Source organism: Gambusia affinis, linkage group LG24 (assembly GCF_019740435.1).
Source record: "Gambusia affinis linkage group LG24, SWU_Gaff_1.0, whole genome shotgun sequence".
NCBI lineage: Eukaryota > Metazoa > Chordata > Actinopteri > Cyprinodontiformes > Poeciliidae > Gambusia > Gambusia affinis.
The window spans coordinates 9,415,446-9,435,882 of NC_057891.1; the positions used below are offsets into that span (position 1 = coordinate 9,415,446).

Below are 20,437 nucleotides of genomic sequence, written 5' to 3' on the forward strand. Positions count from 1 at the left end.
ACAGCTCCCAGTATGAACCTTATTCCACCATTTTTGTGTAATGTGACTCCAAACTGCTTTACGGAAAATTTTGTTATTCACAATTTTTTTTTATAACAAAGACAAATTTTTAGAAAACAGGCAGTGATGTGTTTTTGGGGCAGATTATTTGGCTGTGGTCCCTTTTTCATTTTTTTAATTGTTTTATTTTTTGTAAAATGTGTCAAGACAACATTTGTTGTGAACTGGCACAACATAAATAAAACTACATTTAAATAAATGCATGTTTAATTAAATTAAGTTAAAATCTCTATTCTGACATTTAGCAAACAGAAGTAATTTGATTGAACAGAACAATCCAGAAAATCTAATTAATCTAATGGTATGCCATTCAGGTTTTTTATACTGTATGTGGCTCACCTTTCTGTCTCCTGTGTGAGAACAGTTTGATTGAGAGGAATTAATGGGTATTTGCAGGATTTATGATAAAACAGGCATCTGCAGAGTTCAGTTGTAAGCTCTTATGTCTGACTAAAAGGTGTAAGAAAGTATTGTTTCTCCTCCTGGTTTCAGTGTAAAGAGAGGGCAGCTGGGTGCTGGAGCAACCAACATGGACCTTTTATTAACCCTGACTCACACATAACCAGCATGCAGAGGAATCTGAACAAACAGGCACAGACACATCCAGGCAGACACCCAGAACAACAACAGCCCACCCAGGAAAAACTAAAGCTGACAAAGACCGCCTGAGGACGGACAGCTCAGTGTGCCTCATAATGGCTTTTGTTTTTCTCACATCAAAACTGATGTGCTAATGTTTTCAGTCTGGAAACTTTAGCTTTTCAAGTTCCTTTGCTGCTGATCATCAGTTGGGCATTGTCTCATCTACACACACAGCATTGGTGTTTTGGTTTAAAGTGCTGCAATGGAAATGAGAGAAGGACTCATGTCCATCACATTTCATCGCAATTTGTTACTCCAGCCACTGGAGGTCTGGAGCAGCAGTTCAACGAAACCTGCTGTTAGCTCTTTGTGACCTGCTGCTCAAATTAGACCAAAGCTCAACCTTTTGGTTAACATGAAGAGTGGAGAACACTGACCTTGCACATGATCCTGAAAAAACAATTCCCGTTGTGAAACATGGTGGTGGCAGCATCATGCTGGGGGCTGATTCGCTTCAGCAGCCACAGGAAGAAAAGGTGCTAAATAGAAATGCATGCAACATTTCTCAGATGTATATTTCTTAGGACTGAAACAATTATTCAAAGATTAACTGATTACTTACATAATTGTCCACAAATGTATTAATCAATTACAGAAAATCTAAAAATGGCCAATTCTTAAAACAAGCAGAAACTGTAGAAAAATATTTACATTTTGGATTAAAGATGAAAATAATCTTCTGTCTGTGAACAACAACAACAACGACCAAAACAAAACTTTTGGTGTTAAATTAATAAAAAAAGAAACAGATTAATAGACAGTATTTTAAAGGGATGGTTTCAATGAATTTTAGGCTCTAAAATTTCTATTTTAATATTGAAAAAAACTAATTGAATTGTTTGCTTATTTGTATCTTATGATGTCGTTCTAATGTTGTGTAAAAAAGGCTGAAGTGGTTGACTGAAAAATCTGCACCATGTGCCATTCTTTAAAATCTCATTAATTGAGTAATGATCAGAATAATTGATAGAATAACCAACAACCAAAATAACCATTAGCTGCAGTCCTAATATTTATAGACTATATTTTATATCCATCATCATTTTCATGCCACTTCTAACCCTCCTCTGTGTTCTTCAAAATGCTGAAACGTTAAAAGGGTGTGAATACTTTTGCAGGTTCTGGATGATCAACTTTTTATAACAGCAGGTTATTAATTTCACTTATGTTCTTGCAGATGATACTGTGATGGACAGTTTGACACAAACTGAGAAGCAGGAAAACCTGAGGAGTTATTATCAAGGCAGACTTTCAGCCACTTCAGCAGCTTTTGGTTTAACGGCTGAGAGATTTACAGATCAGCTGCATGAAGCCGTTCCATTGAACAAAGATCAAACTGACACCCTGATACCAGCAAGCAGACCAAGCTGTCTACACAGAGGAAGTGGACACCAAGCAAAACTGAGAAGGTTTTATAATCATCACATAGTAATAATCTTACTTCCAGATGGCCAACATTTTTGTTTGCAACTGGAAACAGTTTGGGCATTTCCTCTTACAGCAGCAGAATGTTCTAGATGGGAGACCTGATGAAACCTCAGAGAACACTAAATCTGTCATGGTTCATTAAAATCTGGATACAGAAATATAAAATCTCTATTTGCATGTGTCTGTTAGTGGAGCAAAACTATTACTTTCATTTAATTTAAAACTTGACCAAGTTCATTTCAGGCAGCTAATGAGCCCAAATTGACTATCAGACTCAGTTTATTTCAATCTGGAGAGACTCACACAGACAAGAAAAGAGCAGTTAAAAAGATTTGATGGTACAATTTCTTTGGAGCTCGGACCTGGCAGGAGACCATAAGCCGAGGATCACCGTGATCAGGCTGTCTGCTCGGCGAGCTCGGGACAGTCTTCCCCCTGGGACCGAAACTGGTGGTGGAGCGGAGCCTGGAGATGGGAGAGCACGGAGGATCCTGGAGGACGTCCCTCATGGTGAAGGTGGAGCTGGGGAGGAGGTGGATCAAAGCACGGCTGACCAGCAGGGTAGCTTGAACTTTTGAAGGTGTCCTTGGACGACGATTGGCTGGAGCGGCGTGGAGCTCCGTTCCGGATTGGCTGCGGCCGGGCGTGGTGATTAGATGATACGGCGAAGCTGGTCAAGTCTCCCAGTTTGAATTTTCGCCAAGGCTCCTTTCAATAAATTACAAGATCAATCCTCATCAATGTACGGAAGAGGATTAGGACCACCGAAAAAAAAAAAAAAAAAGAATTCTGACTTTAATGTCAGAATTCTTTTTTTTGTTTGTTTGTTTGTTTTTTGTTTTTTTTCGGTGGCCCTAATTCTCTTCCGTAATGACTTATATAACAGCAACTTTCCTGAGAGAAAACATCCATCACAACTAACAATACAATACAATACTTTTATTTTATCTTCTCTTTGCACATTTTCTGAGTCTAATTCATCTTTTAATTTAAACTATAAATGAGCAACTACAACAACTTCCATCTTGTCATAGAATTTATCAGGATGTTGAGTAAAATCCAGGTATTTACTCATTTTATTATTATTATTCTACTTTTTTTAAAATTATTTTTTATTACTTTCTTCATTGATAACAATCCCATATTGCAAAGAGTGTTGTGTTCCAAGAGGAACTAGTTCAATTCACTAAAAAGATTGTATAGGAAATACTGAGGAAATGGATGAGCACTTGTAAACTTGAAGTAATTATTTTTCTCACTTTTGGTAAATAAATATTATCTTGGTAACTCCAGACCTACAACAGGAGGGGATAAAAGTCTCTTCATCCAGTGTATGTAAAGTTCTGGCTTCAGATTTCAGATGAATTTGTGATTTAAGGAACCATCTAACATCTGAATGAACAGAACTGAATTCAAAAGGAAGCTGGTAGCAGTACATCACTCATGGTGTTTATGATGTGGTCCCATTCAAATTTCACGTTCAGCTCCTGCTTTGTGACATTTTCCATGCTTGTTTGTTAAAATCTAGAGAACTTCAACACGTCCAGCTCACCGTCTGAATGAGATTTGGCTCAGTTACGTTAAATGGGTCTTTTTAAAAGTTTTATTGCTTTAAATCAAAGTCTAATTAATCATATCCGTGAAATAAATTATTTATTTTCATGAGGTTTGGTCTGTGATGGGAGGATCATGGACCACAGGAATTTGGTGGAAGAGCAACAATGTGCTTCCTGTGAAAGGCTACAAATACTTAGGCTGTAAAAGTCTTTTGAAAGTAAATGAGGAACGAGTGGCTGTTTTAATAGAGGAGGAAGAACCAAAACCAATAGGTTGTCATGGCTTCTTGTACCAGGGGCCACACACCATTTTGAAATAAGAAAAAACATCTTTAGTAGTTACACATACTAACTGGGCTGTATTTACCTAAATCACAGGATGTCCTCTAATCTGCGGCGGCAGATGCTTGATATTTGTTTTGAAGGAAACAAAGAAGTGAATTCACTGAGTCCTACAGAGCAGAAGACCTGAGACTAGTCTTCTGCTCATATGTTCACATCCACGCAGATTGATGTGATAAAATGGCCTAATCAAAGTCCAGACCTAAATGAAAAAATAAATAAATAAAATAAACAGTGTCAGAAAGTTGACCTTAGTGAGATAGACTGTGTTTTCCTTTGTCTCTTGCATCCTGTGAACAGACAGGATGTCACAGTGTAGTTGTGAAGTGGAGAGTGTTTGTTCTGGGACCCTCAGGGACCCACATCTGTCTTTTGGAGGTGATGTGGGTCCACTGGCATCATCCTGTCATGGATGCCACTGGAGCTGCTCACAGCCAAGTGTGAAGGTGCTGGAATGAAACTCATCCCCCTAAATCTGTAAGCAGTGTTTCCTGAGAAGAAAGAGCTACAGACCTCCCTCTGGGTCATGTATAGGGTCTACCTGAAGTGTAGAAGTTAAAGGGGCAAATTGCTCTAGAGTGGTGGTGGAATGGAATCCTCAGTTATGTGCACATTTCTCTGCTCTGCTGTTATAAAGAAAAATCTGATTCAAGAAGAAAAGGATTTAATCCCAGATGAGCCCCCAATTTTGTTGCATGTCCTGCTTTGGTCTAGTGGATATAAGGGACTGGTTTAACTCTAGACAGTGAATGAGGATTCAGCCAATCACATTAGAGGAAACAGATACACAAGGCATTACTTCAATGCAAAACAATCATCTACATCAGGATAGAAACATCTTGATTTACTGTCTGTTCCAGGACTAATGATCCATCCACAGCCTTCATGATCAGATGGTTTATAAAGTTCAGAGTTATCAGTTTAGGTGTCATGGTTCATACTTGACAGTGAAGAATAATCCAGACTATTTTCTCAACAAAAATCACAGTATCTTAAGAAACGTGGCATTTAAACCAACATGCAGGGATCTGAGTCCATCTGTCTTCAAACGGTCACAGATTCCTGAAAAGAAATGGAAAAATCTCACTTGTATGTGACAGAGTCTCTGAAGAGCAAAGCATGACTGGCTGCAGTTTGGACTCAATGTCAACACTGTTGGAAGCCTAATGGGTGCCTGAAGGTCCTGCAATAAAATCTCAAACATCTGTTAGTGCATCCCGATGTTCAGGCTGACTCCACAGCAGAAGGTTGAAAGATTTGCACTTCATTCTTCATTCCCTTTTACTGCTTTTAGTGAGCACAATAACATCAGGTTAAATAGGTTCCTTTAAGATTTACTCACATGCCTGCACATGTTCAGCTTCCAGCAGGCAAATTACAAAGTAGTGAAAGATAGTGATGCTGCTGCTCCAACTATTAACGTCAGACAGCTTTATGTTCCGGACAAAAGAGGGAAAAAGTAAGTCATGGCTTGATGGATTCTCAGTCATGACCTCGTCAATCACAAGAACATTTACAGATAATAAAATCTGTCAGGTTGTAGCTTTGACAGATTCTGTCCACTGGATCAATTCTGACCTGATGTAAGATGGAGGAATGCTTTCACTTTTGATCACATAATATCTGTTATTGACAGCTGAAACTAGATATTTACATAATATAAAAATAAAAAGATACATGTTTGTTCTAGCTGTCTGAATTGAAATCAAACCAAACTTTTTTTATTTTAGTTTAGTTAGAATTACGGAAATTATTTCTATTTACTAAATGCCAGAAAATTTAGTGAAGACAATTTTTGAGAGATGATTTTGTATTTTTCCTTCAATTCATGCATTTGGTCAGGATGAGATAGAACTGTCTGGAGTTCTGGTTCATTCCTCCTGACAGAACTGAGCTGGTTTTCGTTTCACACATCTTCTCTGTAGGACCGAGATCAGGACTTTGTGATGGCCACACCAGAAACTTGAATTTGTTATCTTTAAGTGATTTTATAAATTGCTTCAGAATTTCTCCATAATGTTCCTTCCTCCTGCTGGTATCTATTTTATGAAGTGCACCAGTTCCTCCTCCAGCCAAACAACACCACGCCATGATACTGCCACCCCCATAGTGTACAGTTAGGACAGTAAAATCATCCAGTTTTTCCTCTAACTGTAAAGACGGTCATTATGATCAAACAGAGTTCCATCAGACCACAGGATGCTTTACCTGAGTGGCTTTTCAGAAAAAACTCTCTAAAAAATGTTTAGGTTAAATCTAAACAAGAGGAGTTTGGTCAGACAACTTCAGACAGAGAAAAATGTTTTCATTCATTCTGGTTTCAGTTACAAAGTTTTTTGCTGAAAGGCACAATGCATGGAGGAAATCTAACATTGCACATCATCCTGAAAACTTCATTGCCACGAGGAAACTGATTGGAAACAAAGAAAAAAATCGTATTCTTTGCAAAACCAAAAGGTGTGATCTTTTTGGATTTTTATTTACAAAATGTAGCTGAATTGTGCATCATTTGTTTTCTCTTGTGCAAGTTTTTTAAATCTTCAACATCAGAAAGCAGTTGGTGTTGCTTTAGCATACTCTGGTTAAAATGGGACAAAATGTGGAAAATTTCAATGGGTGCAAATACTTTTGTAATTACTGCGACGCTGAGGTCTGTGTGAAAGGTTCCCATGTGTAGCTCTGGCTGTCAGAGGAGTTAATGTTCAGGCATCAGGTGTTAGTCTGTATCAAGGAGATTTGGGTTCTGGCTCCTCTTTGTCATTCTTGTTAGGTTGAAGCAGCCATTAATATTTATATTCCATGATAGAGCTGTCCCAAAGGATTCAGCAAGACATAAAGTCTGCTAAAACACAGTTTAGTAAATTGAGGATTAGAACAGATCCTGTTTCATTCAGGTTTTCCTTCCTGTTTTAATTAAAAGGCTGCAGAGACTAAAGAGTGTCAGGTGACGTCTGCAGGCCAGGATATGACACGACTCCACTAAACTATTTAAGGAAAATTGATTAAATCTGGGCTCATGATTCTGAGGTTTTTATAACTGGATTAAAAAAATATTTTAAATAAATACAAACTGAACCAAGCAAACTAAACAAAAGGAAAACCATCACAATAATCAGTGTGTAAAAAGTAGCTATGTGTGTGTGTGGTTATAGTTTGCTCATGGTGTGGTTTAGGGGTTACTTGATGTCACAATATTTTTTTTTACCTGTCAGAGTTCTCTACAGTAGAAGGAGGGACTGGGTTGGTCGCCATGTTTTCCCTCTGTCTGCCAGATTGGATTTAACAAACAAACTCCTATTTTTTGTTCAATTTGTCTTATTTCAGGTATGTGCATTTGAAACTGGACCAAATACTTTTGTGTTTTTACAGTGTTTGTTAACAAGAGTGGAGCTGCAGTTTAACAGCTGCAGCTGCTTGTCACTTAGTGTGACGGCGACGCCTCATTACATAATTAATGAGTGTTTACAGCAGAAAACCTCAAGAAATACATTTCCCTCTCTTTTCATACCTTATGTTATAGATCTTAAAGAGCAAATTGGCATGCAGAGGACTTGATGTCACCAGTTTGCAGGCTGCAGTAGACTGGTCAGTGTGCTGGTGGTTTTAAAGCAGAACCACCTGAGGCGGAGCAGCAGGGCAGACTGCAGCTGGCTGCCAGCTGCTGCAGAACCTGGCACACATGAAACAGAAACACTAATTATAGGAAGGACTGGGAAAAGAGTTACATTAAACACACTTACATAAGCAGTCAACTATGTAGCATCACTATGTTACCATTCTGAGGCAGAACTCTGAAAGAGTACGTATAAACTGCAGTGTGAAGCGCTACTTTACATTAAAATATTATGATCCACAAAATAAAAGCAGAAGCAATATAAATACAGAATGGCAGGTTCTCTGGCTGGAAGATCACCTGTTAGAGGTCTAAACATGTTCACGTGTGAAAATGGTCCAAAGTCCATATCTACACTGGGTAAGGAAAGCATTCAGTCCTCTTTAAATCTTTCAGAGTGAAGTTGAAAATTTAATGATAAAAAAATGATGAGACAAACTTACAAGAAAACCACAGGGAGCCAGAGAACAAAGAGAGAAAGAGAGAGAGAGAGAGAGAGGGAGAGAGAGAGAGGAATGGTGGTAATTAATCTAACACTAAAGAATAAATAGATCTAAGATACTAAACTAGAGATAGAAGGAATAATTAGACACAAAAAATAAACACAATTAACTAGAATTAAATAGGAAGAACTGAAGTAAAGTAAAACAAAAAAAAATAGATCAAATAACAGACTGAAGAAAAAACAAACCTGAAAACAGGATCCTAGGAATACGTGGCAGTAATTTTTATTTTGAAGATCTTTTTTTTTTCTTTCTCTTTCGACTCATTTTGAGTTTGTTGCTGTTTTGATTTTATTTCTGTTTCATGTGACTCTTTGGCCAACAGTGTTGTTTTAAAGTGTTTTATAAATTTTATTGTCTTGTATTGTATTTATTTCTATTTTTCAAACATATTTTTAAAAGCAAAGAAAAGTAGGACAAGAGAAATCATGTGAATACGTAAAGAAGAACAAAATTATCTTTGAAAAGGAGAAGGAAGAAGTGAACACTTTTATAATCCTCTTATCTCAAGTTAATTTGTTCAATTTCATGTGAACAAAATGTGAATAATGAAGAATTTCTTTACATTCCAAATGAGGAGTCAGAAGCAGGAAGCTGCAGGATGACATGTTTTCATTCAGTGGTGATGCTGAAAGCTAAATATTCATCCTCCTTAAACTTTTAATGTACAGAGTCACTGAGCTTCCACCAAGTAGAACTATAAAGTCCAATGTAGCAGACAGTGAAAACATACAGAGAGAAGCTGAGTGTGTTTGTGGCTCCACACTGGGAGGTCTTCCATGGTTACAGTAGAACTCATCTGCTGGCTCCAGGAAAGGACCAGACAGACGGCTTGGTCATCACAAAGTTATGCAGATGAATAATGTGCAAACTGCAGTTCCATGGGAGAACACCTGTTTGTGAGCAGGCGTTCTGTAATGTTGGCTTGTCTCATTCCTGAAAGGTCTCACTGTTACTCATGGCAACCTAACAAGACTTGGATTTCCACTGCTGTAAACTTGTTGCTTCAATTATTTGTTTTCACGGTAATAAAGCAGCATCCGTGCTCCTGTAGGTCCCAGTGGAGGTATCAGAGTCTATGACAATAACTTCACATATTAGACACATCCACTCATTCAGTAACTCCCTCCCCCAGGAGCAGTATCCTCTCAGCTGCATCAGCTCCCCTGGGCAGCAGCCAGCCTCAGCTGGGGGAAGGGAATCCAGCCAGAACCATTTGTCTCCATCAGCAGAGGGACATGTCGCCAGAGAATCATGTTCAGAGATCCATAACAGTTCATACCCCAAGAGTTTACAAACTGTTGTTTGTGCAGAGCTGCAAAGCAGCAGGCAGAGAGCCAGATTTTCTGAAATTCTGCCCTAAGCAGAGGAAGCAGGGATCAAACTGGTCATTTTCCAGCAACAACCAATCAGAGACCAACAAGGCATCAGTCACTCATGTGTCATCAGTGTGAGAAAACAGCAACATGGAGATGTCTACATAGTCATAATCAGGTTAGTAGGTCACAATGTTTCTATGAATTTCAATTTCTGAGCTCAATAAATGTGCAAATAAAAAATCAATAGGAGGCAGCTGGGAATCTAAAAGAGATGGAATTATGGGAATCTAAACACACTGGAAAAATGTTTCCTTGAACTATCCATCTATCCATCCATCCATTTTCTATTCACTCTTTGTCCCTAATGGGGTCAGGAGGGTTGCTGGTGCCAATCCCCAGCTAACGTTCCGGGCAAGAGGCGGGGTCACCCTGGACAGGTCACCAGTCTGTCGCAGGTTTCCTTGAACCAACTTTTAAAAAATTACTCTAATTTGTTGCAGGTAATTTTAACAGTTTTGCTCAAGCTGTAATTCTCATTTTAGAATCACTGAAATTAGAGCAAATTTAAATTAGCTGTAGCAAATTAGAGTAATATTTCATGTAAATAAATCAGTGATTTAATGAACTCTGTTTCTTGAGTGAGGTGGAGGAATTCAAGTGAAATGTTCTCTTAAGACCTAACAGTCCGGCACCTTACCCAAAGATTTAAAACCTCTCTCTCTACAATTTTAAACATTGGTGATTAATAGCTTATGAATTAAATTGTGATTTGACAAAATTGAACTTCGGCAGAATTTATTTGTTGACTCAGCCAGCTGTTTGTTGATTATGAAGTCCATAAACAGCATGACGATGTATTTTCCTGGGAGGAAGTGAAATCCCTAGTTCACTATATCATCCAGCAATTTTTTACAATATTACATTTAAAATTTCATATTGTGTTTTGTAATATTACAATATTACAGTTTTTGTAATATTACAAAATATAATGTTAATGTTTTGACTTAAACTTCTTCTAAAATTAGGGTGATGGTAAGAAGGTTTTCCAAACTTAAAGATTTGCCATTACAGATTTTTCATTAGTCATTGAGAAAGGCGTCACATTTCTTAAGTGAAATGTAAATAGAAACAAACATGTGACCTGTGTGATATGATAAGTGTTTCCATTGCACTTTTGTGAAATACACTAATTTTGATACAGCTGAAAAATCACCTAATTCTAGCATATAAACATTTTATTTTTGACTTTTTTCGAAGGTGGAGTCTTTCCATTTCGCAAATTTTTTTTTGTGATTCCAATTTGCACAAATTTAAGATCAATGGAAACAGATTCTCCTCTCATTTCCTGCCAATAACAAACTTCTTGGTTGAATGGCAAGCATTTTAAATCTAAATCTGATGGTTCAAAAAAGTTTCATGCAAGTTCCAGATAGTACCTGGAAAATTCCATGAAAGTTATTAGAAGTATTTGGTAAAAAACCGTCAGCTTCAGGCGAAAGATGGAAAAACTGTCAATGAGATTCCAGTCAGACGCAGAAAAGACAGAGGAATGTATTCGAGAGGGAATAGCTAAGTTCTCTGACGCTGGCAGGGTAAAGAGGATCATGTTTTATAGATGGTATGATAAAACAGGATGAATAGACTTTTCATAAACGGTGGAATGAGATCAAAAGTCTGGGATCCCTGTGAGCCCAGTGGCTGAAGATGACCTGAAAATGAACTGCTTCCCTGCAGGGCAACAAAACTGACACAGTTAGCTGTTAGCTGTTAGCTGTTAGCTGTTAGCGTCACTTTGTGTGATGACAGCCAGGTATTTTCAGCTTCATGCATCTCCCAGGTAACAACACCCTGAGCAGAGTTTGGAGTTTCACAGGAAGCCGACAGGATGGAACGTTGGTAGAGGATGTGAGGCAAATAATGACAAAGACCTGAGAAAAACGCAGCACAACCCTTCACAGCCCTTCTTTACTCAAAAATGACAAATTTTAAACAGACACCTTCAAATAAACTGCCAGTTTAATGAATAATAAAAGCTCTTTACTGGTCTAATATTTCCATACTTAATTTTCAGTCTGTTTAAAATAGAGGAGTTAAAACTTTTTGTCAAGAGGGTCAAAATCAGTGAGTCAGTGGTATTAATGGACGAACAAGAAAAAAAAAACTACAACCAAGAAAATAAAGTAGTAATCTTATTTTAGAAAAAAAAATGTAGATCCAAAACTTAACAAGCATTTTACAGATTTGATGTATTAAATAAGAGGCACAGTTTTTCTAATCGTTTTAGGCTCAGATGAACAAATTTATTCTGTTTTAAGAATGTTTTGGGTTTGGAGGTTTCTGTTTTGGGTCCTTCTTTCCCTAATTCCTGCTGTATTTAGTCAAGTTTAATAAATGGAATAAAAGCTGATTTGGGTCTGACAAATATGGATAAATGTGTTTTTACTTATTATCATTGATCGGACTAATACTTTGTGTCATATGTTTTTCCATTGTAGGAAAATGGTAAGAATTTCACCCTGATTAAAAATTTAGAGTTCAATAAACAAAAAGTTCATTCTGGAATTGCATCCTCACCAGCTTTGTTTAGTCTGGTTTAATATGATTCTAGTTTGTTCAGAAAGTTCAGCTGGTTTGGGGAAATGCAGATGTGAAATTGAACTCTGGTCCACATAGAGACCTGTGTCCCAGTTCAGGTAAGGTGAATTCTGATGCTGTTTGAATGCATGAGGATGCAAGTGGATCAAAGACTGTTTCTAAAGTGAACTGTAGCACGAGGCTTTCTGGCTAAATACATCCTGAACAAACACACGAGTCTAGGGCCAGCAGAAGAAATGGCTCCTGGTCTTTATCTGATACCTACATTTATGTTTCCATTTTGAGAAAGAAGAAAGCTGCTCTTAAGTCTTCTTTTGAGATGTTTGTGTTGTTTCCTTTAGTGGTTCTTGGTACAGCGCCACCAGAGGGTTTTGATCTCTTAGTGCAGTTTGAAAGTGAATCCCACCAACTGAAAATGTAACGAATGTTGCAATTTTGGTCCCTAATGGAACTGAGTCCATCAGGTGTGAATACAGAACATCAGAATGCTGCTGGCACTCTTTAACCTGTTACATTCTTCCTACCATTCTTCCATAAGGACCATATTTGTTCAAATGAATGTCTGATATTTATCATTCGCTGTTGCTTCTAAACACAATAAAAAATATTAAGGTGGAAAGGACAAAATTGTTGAAGTGTAAATTTTTTTGAGGGACTCAGTAACCTAAACTAAACTTGTTAACTGAATGTGACAAAATGTGAAAAAATTCAAGGTTTATGAAGATCGTCTTGACAGAAGCCCATCCTTTAGGTTGTTGAGCATCTACATTGGTTGTTCATCTAGTCAAATAAACATAATATTTAGTATATAGTCTCCAAATGCAGGAATGTCAGTAGGAAACTGAGTTGTATTGGCAGTTATTGTTGTAAATGCAGCAAATATTAAGATTAGAATTAACTTTATGCATATTTGATGCTCTGGAACCTGAGGGGAGATGGTGGCACACTGAAGTCACTCTTGGAACAAATGAAAATATGGTTCTCCTCCTCCCAATCGAACCGTGAAGGATTACGGACGACACATGCTTGGGTAACTGCAAACAGAAACCAGAGCCAGGCAGTGAATCATGGTAAACACGGGCTTCTAGTGAGCAAGAACAAGAGAACACAGCCCTGTCAGTGTTCTGGGTTAACAGGATGCAGCAGTGCAAGATAGAAGACTGGGGAACATATGGAGACTGTATCCCGGCAACCAACAGCAGATAAACACACTGAGCACATGGATGCTCGCACAACTATTTTATTATTTCTGACACTTAAAACACTTTTATCTTGGAAAAACGTACAAAACCAGAAAAAGACCAGGAAGAGAAGAGTCAGCCTGGTTTCTTTGTGGGACTAATTTGAAACAAGTCACGTACCAACATGGACTTAAAGGTCATTCAGAGACAAAAGCCATTACAAAGGAACATATAACAAAGGTAATAGCGTGTAAATGCACTCAGGGAACTAATATTTTTATTTTCTGGAACGATTTCCTGTGGTCTGATTAAGCTAAGTTGAAATGTTTATGTGGAAATACTGGAAAAGGATGTCAGTGCCAGAATATTTGTGCCAGAGGCCTTCAAACCTGACCCAGATACACAAGTTATTTCAGGCACAATGGGTCAAACTGTCAGCTAACTATTGTGGAAAGAAGCCCAAAATATTTGACCCGAGTCAGACTGCTTATATGGCAATTCTACCAAGGAAATTAATCTGAAGAAAGTAACCAAAATATCTCTCAACATTTAGCCAGTAGCAAAACTTATGATTTTATCTGTAGCAACTACAACAAACCAATATTCCCCACAGTTAGTTCTTTAGTAACAACATCAGGACATATGAGAAAACTGCAGGGCAGGACCAATTTTTATAGTCCATTTGACATCAATGACGTTGCAGTGGTAGACTGTGGATGACGTGTTTCTGCTCGACCTTTCCAACTGCAGCAGCATTAGCAAACACAGCTGTTATCAACAACAGGCCAAATCAGGATTTTCACAAGCGTGTAATGGAATAATATGAGGATAAGGATCAGTTTTCTCTTCCCCAAGGTTTATGACTTTGGGTCCACATTTGCTACTCGTCTGGAAACTAAATGTGATCCAACAGTTGGTTTGAATTGTTAGAGATTTCGGAGTGCTAATTATTAAGTATTAGTTCCTGATAAAAATGAACATCATAAAACTAAGGTAATGAAACTGAGTTCAGCTTCCCTAGCCTTAACCCTAACTGCAGGTAGCTAAATGAGCAGATGGTTGGATCTCCTAACTTCTAAATTCACTTGAAATGATTAATCAAAAGCAAACTGCCAACTGCTGGATGGTCTGAGGTACTTTGAGTTCTTGGGGCTTTCTGCTCCTTAAAGTTCAAGTAATGCAAACAATCAAGCTGTTAAGAAAACCTCAGGAGTGGATGTGGAAGTGGATTATTTTAAAAGTGAAAACAATAATGGAGTGTGGAGAGTTTCTGAAAGCACTGATCTCTTCTTGTGCATGTCGCTGTGAAACTCAGCGAACAGACCTGACCCATCCATCATCACCCAGCCCCTCATCTGGATGTGATTGAGCCGCTCTGCCCCGGATCATCTGGAGACACCAGTAGGACTGAAGTCATTCAGCTTCCCCCAAAATTCTTCAGTTTTCTCTGAATCTTTGCCTGACATTTTATTCCCAGCCCTCGCAATACTTCATTTTTCTCATGGATTTTCATTTTAGCGCTGCCCTCCCTCCCTCCCGGCCGTTCAGCCAGGACTGTTTGCAAATTAAAACCACTTAGCCTCCTGACTCGGCTGCTGCTGCCCTGGCCTTCCACTGGTATCTTACTGTGGAAAACCATGTGGGACTCTGCACCGTTGGTTTTGGCCCTGGTGGAAGAAAACATTAAACATTGTGTGATGGCTGTGAGACATCCATCATTGTGCTGCTGGCCAGCAGCACAATCAGACAGTTTTTCCTTCTTCATTCAGCCAGCTGTGAGCCAGTGAATCATCCATATTCCTGACAGCTAATGTGTCTTCTTCACAAGCCTCTGTATCTGGGTCTGTGTTTAACTGTGTGCAGATGGCCTCACACTGAAACTCAATCACTAAAACACCAAGCACACATGCCAAGGAGGATGTTTAGATTCCACTTTCTAGAAGGAGAAAAGATTAAATTCCTACCCTGCCAAGCTCTCATCCACCCCATTATGAATCATGAATAAGTCAGTGAAAACATCCAGGCTCGTCACCGATGTGTTATCATGGAAATTTGCCAACTTCACACTCAGCAGTCTGGTGTTGGAACATCATCCAGTCATTACTTTTAAATGTGTGTGTGAGTGTGTAACTTCACATCTCTCCAGCAGTGGCCCAGTGTCCAGACATTCACCAGTGTGAGAAAACCTTTGTCCCTTTAAAGACACAGACTGGTTCTGATATGAAGAGCTGCAGCACAGACATACAAATCTGTTCAAATGTTTTTGTTATCTCACATAATTCTTCTCTTTTGGTTTTTTGATACATTTGTGGGAGGTATTATGTATTTTTCAGGAAAATAGTGCCATTTTACAGCACAATAAAGTAACTGTCCTTAAGTTGTTATAAAAATTTTGCTTATATCAAATATGACTTAAAAGAAATTGGATTTTGTATTTTAGCCTCTGTGTCTTTAAAAACTCCTGTTCTTTCTGAAACTCCGCCTTCAGGAACCCAACCCAACATGGCTCCTCCATCAAGCCTTTAACAATGTTCTTACCTGCATTGAGAAGTAGCTAGACTGTTCATGGGCAGGTCAGGTTCTTCTCTTGTAAATGAAGGCTTACTCACTTCCTTCTAACTGGAGCTAATTAAAACATCAAAGGGACTTTCTACATCTCTCCAACACCTCTGCTCTCCTCTCAGGCCTCTCTTACACTGAAGCCTGACTGTCACAGGTCAGGACACTCTGGTGCCCAGAAACTGCTTGGGACATAAACCTCATGAAAATGCTGAATGTTCAGCAACAAATGAAGAATGGGTCGGCACAGTCTAAACTGCTTTGAATGTGTTCATTCTGTCTAACAGGAAATAAAACTCCATCCATTGTGTGGTGGAATAAATGTCTCTATGGTTCACTCTAAAACTAGACTTTCTGTTTTATGAAATCAAATTAGAAGTTAGAATGACAAGATCCACATGTTACTCCTAACAAGAGGAGACAGCTCACCTGCAATTAGAGTGATGCAACTCTAAATGTTGGGTTGAGTGGGAGCTCAGTAACAGTCATTTATCAAGTATACTCAACTCTTCAGTTCCTGCATTTGCATGGCCAGTTGGGCCTTCAGCTCCTTGTATATATATATATATATGTATATATATATGGTTGGGTTGGGAACAGAAGTGAGCCAGTGTCAAGATGAAGCCAACCTGTGATAGATTGGAACTTTTTGATGCAAAAAAACTTAGCAATAGTATATTAGCAGCTCTGCTATTATAATAGCACTGGTAGCCTCAGCCACTAATTTCAGTCATAGAATGCTGAAGAAAAAAAAAAACAGTGAGAAAGTCTTGTTTTCTGTTTGGATGAAACCATTTTCATTTGTTCATTAGATTTGTTAGTTATGGACTTTGACTAGGCCATTATGGGAGTGTGGGCTATAACGTTGCAGCTTAATTTTGGTTTAGAAGAGAAAACATTCACTCACTATGATGCAATCACCACCAGGTTTGATGGTTGGGTTGAAAACAACTTTTCAGTAACGTTGTGCAGTAGTATCATTCTGTAGCACTTTGTGTTGGTTTATCACACAAAACATAATAAATACACTCAGGTTTGTTGTCACAACGCAACAAAAAGTTAATGAGGTGTGAATACTATTGCAAGCTACAGTAAATGTTTGGGTATATGGGAGATAGAAAGACTGGCTCTGTGCTTTCCAGCTCTAGTTTTACTGTTTCATATAAACAAGTTGAATCTAGAAATGGATAATGGCAGATTATGAAATTAGTCACCATATATTGTTGCTTCTTTGTGTGCAGATGAATAGTGTGTGTTATCTGAAAAGAACTCGATGACTCTGTTCTGTCTGCCTCGCTGTGCATTCATGCTGTTCTCTGAAATCTGAGCTCGGGGATTAGCTGCATTACACCATAAAAACCTCAGCCGCAGAGGCTTTTAAACGTCTGTGAAAGCTTTATTTCCCAAATGTGCTACTTCCATTTTGTAAATATAAAAGCTTGGCTTGAATGGAAGGCAGAGTGGCTGGCCTTCACAGAGATGCCGAGATGAGAAGACAAAAGAAAAAGGCTGGACAGGAGACAATGAGAAAAGACTCGTCTACTTCTCAATCATGAAGCATTTCACACAAACGTGATGCTTGGGAAGCTCAGCAATTAAAAACAAAAAAAGAACAGTTCTGTATATTTATTTTCCCCATTTTCTTAACCAAAACATGGTTTCAAAAGGGCTCTGAAAAGTTGTTTTATTCATCTATAAAACACGGTGGTGGCAGAATCCTGCAGTGGGAAACTGCTGTCTCCGTGGCAGTTTCCATCCAATCTGACTGAACTGGAGTTTGGTGAAGAAGAATAAAGAAAAGTTCCACAGAAAATGCAGACATCCCCCTGCAGGGCTGCAGCTGGAACTACAGGCAGACATGGTTCTACAAGAATAAAAACGCACATACATTTTGCAGATTTTTTATTTATAAAATCTTTCCACTTCACAATGATGAATGACACTGTGTTTGTCTTTTGCATAAAACCCTAATAAAATAAATGAAAGTTGGTGGTAAAATGTGGAAATGTTCAAGGAGTGGGAATACAGTGGGAACCAGATGCGTCCATCTACTGCAGGAAAACACAGAACCTGTTCTCTGTGACCAACATGAAATCAGAACAAATTTTTTCTATTTCTCACCAGTTAAGCTTCATTAAAATAGTTATTGTAAATGCCAGAATAATGAGACATGTGTTTAAATTAATTTCTACAATTTTATTCAAATTCTGAGGTTTCCATAGAAGTCTAGAAAATACTTTGCATTTGGTAGACTTGTCTTTTTAAACGTTTGAATTTTCTTTCACAAGAAAGGAAACTGGACCCATTCCTTCTGACAGAACTGGATCAGGTTTGAAGGCCTTCTTGCTCAAACAAACATTTTTATCTCCGACATCTGATGTTTTCTGGGATTGAGATTAGGATTTTATTGTCTTCAAGTCACATTGCAGCCAATGTGATGGTATGCTGAGGGTTACTGTCCGTCTGGGAGAGCCATTTGTGTCAAAGCTGCAACTTCTTCGATCTCTAGAGAAGTTGCTTAAATATTTTCATATAACGTTCTTTTCTTGTTATGTCATCTATTTTATGAAGTGCACCAGTTCCTCCTGCAGCAAAACACCCCCAACTGCAAATAACCATAGTCATTATGTCCAAACACTGCAATTTAAGTTCCATCAGACCACATAAATTAGCATCTTTGTTACCAAGTACATTTGCAAACTGACATTTAATGTTGCCTTTAGACTGATGACTTCTTCCTCTCTGTGGGGCCTTTCAGCCCAAGTCGGTACAGACATCGCTCTGGATCACCAGCCTCAGGATCACCAGCCTCAGGATCATCTAATCAAGGTCTTTAGCTTTGGTTCCAGGGTTCCCAATGCAGTTCATACCTGCAGAGTACTGAACAGATGAACTTGGAACCTTCATCTAAATCCAGATGCAAAACTTTCTCAAAATAAATTCACTGTTGTGCGTTTGTTTAACCTAAATTAGAGGCTTACATCATCTTCTAGGTCAGAGGTTCTCAAATCCAGGTCTCGAGATCCGGTGTCCTGCAACTTTCAGACGCAGCTCTGCTTCAACACATCCGAGTCATTTAATGAGATTGTTAGCAGGACTGTGGAAAACTTGACTGCACACTGGGGAGGAAACTCAGTGATTTCATTAAGGTGTGTTGGACCAGGAACACACCTTAATGTGTTACAGGTTGCCAGACCTTGATGTCTGCATTTTAAGAGCCCTGTTTTTCCTGTTTGACTAAAGTAATATTATTCTTAGTGTGTGTAGACCTTTGAATTTCAGGAAAGCTACTAAAAATTTCTCATTATTGTGTCATTTAGCAAATAGGAATAATTTAGGTAATACTAGGTGACATAAAACAGGAAACAATTAGTCCAATCTAAAGTTCCACAGAGATAAAAAACAGTAGTGTGTTTTTGTACAGGAGGTGTAGAGGTGAGGTTTTCACTGTATCCAAGTCCTTTGGCTGTAATGAAAGCTGCTGCAGAGGTAAGAGGGCAAATAACAGAGAAGAGCCAGGATGTTCAGCAATCTGCTCTCAACACATCCTCACATGTACTTGGATTAGGCCGACCATGAGGGTGGACGTCAATGGAACTCTACGTGACTGTGACATCGTCTGCATCACATTGATGTAAGGCACCTTCCTGAGAGCTACCTGTCACGTGTTTTCCAGTAAAGTGTCTGAGCACATACAGTACGAGAAGTCAGCCAGCACCAGTCTGGAGTCATCTTCAACAGGACTTCATGGACATTTTAAAAAGAGACAAACTAGAAAACATGACAATATAAAAAAGACCTGAATATTCTAGAAAGTAACAGTCTTTTGGTTGTAAAAGAAAAATTTTTTTGCATATGAACAGGCTCAGAGAAAAAACAAACAAAAAAACCCCTCAAAAATATATTAAAAAAAGTTCAAACAGTAACAATGTGACTGAATTCAGATAAATAAAAATGGAAAAAACTATAAATTTGAGTGGTTTCATACGTCCCGGCATTTGTCATCTGTAGTTCTTATTTTAGGGTTCAATATTAAGAGAAGAGATGGGACTCCCCTGCTTTTGATAAAGTGATAAAATGTCCATGATAGTAGCAGGAGCAGCAACTTTACAACTCATGTGTCCATCCATCAGTTGCCCTTAGAAGTTCTTGAAGATCTCCAGGTCCTTCGGAGACACAGGAGGATCTTTCTTCCAGTCGTCATCTGGATACATATCAAAGTTGGATGTATCACCCTCGTGAGACACTTTAGGAACTATTGGAGGCTGAGGATGCAGGAGAACAGAATGAAAACAAGCTTGGTTTAATGGTTAGTGACCTTCAGCTCAGGCTCACTACAGCAGGACAGTGATCTGAGGCACAACGCTAGTCCACCTCCAAATGGGTAGGAAAAAATAAAACAACTAAAGAAAAAGTTAAAGTTTGGGCTTATATCTGAAGGGCCTTCCAGTGTGGCAAATATGTTTTGGGGGGAATTACTGTTTCATACAGAGGAGAGTGTGAAATTAGCTTTTTGCATTTCCATTTATTCAGGTTGTCTTTGTCTGATTTCACCAGTAGCTCAAATATTTATTTAAAAATCAGTTGCTTTTTGTTTGTGAACTGAAAACGTCAAAGTACCTTGATTTACAAATTGCAT

The 20,437-nt window shown here is 38.4% G+C and overlaps 1 protein-coding gene across 1 annotated transcript in view; it reads right to left on the bottom strand.

Annotated features, from left to right (window-relative positions):
- Positions 1–17,685: 17,685 nt before the first annotated feature.
- prkx (protein kinase X-linked) overlaps positions 17,686–20,437 on the bottom strand; it is a 33,175-nt gene continuing 30,423 nt past the window's right edge. The window contains exon 8 of the mRNA XM_044109320.1: positions 17,686–20,063. Coding sequence (XP_043965255.1) covers positions 19,938–20,063 — 126 coding nt within the window. The 3' untranslated portion in view covers positions 17,686–19,937. The remainder of the gene's footprint in view (positions 20,064–20,437) is intronic.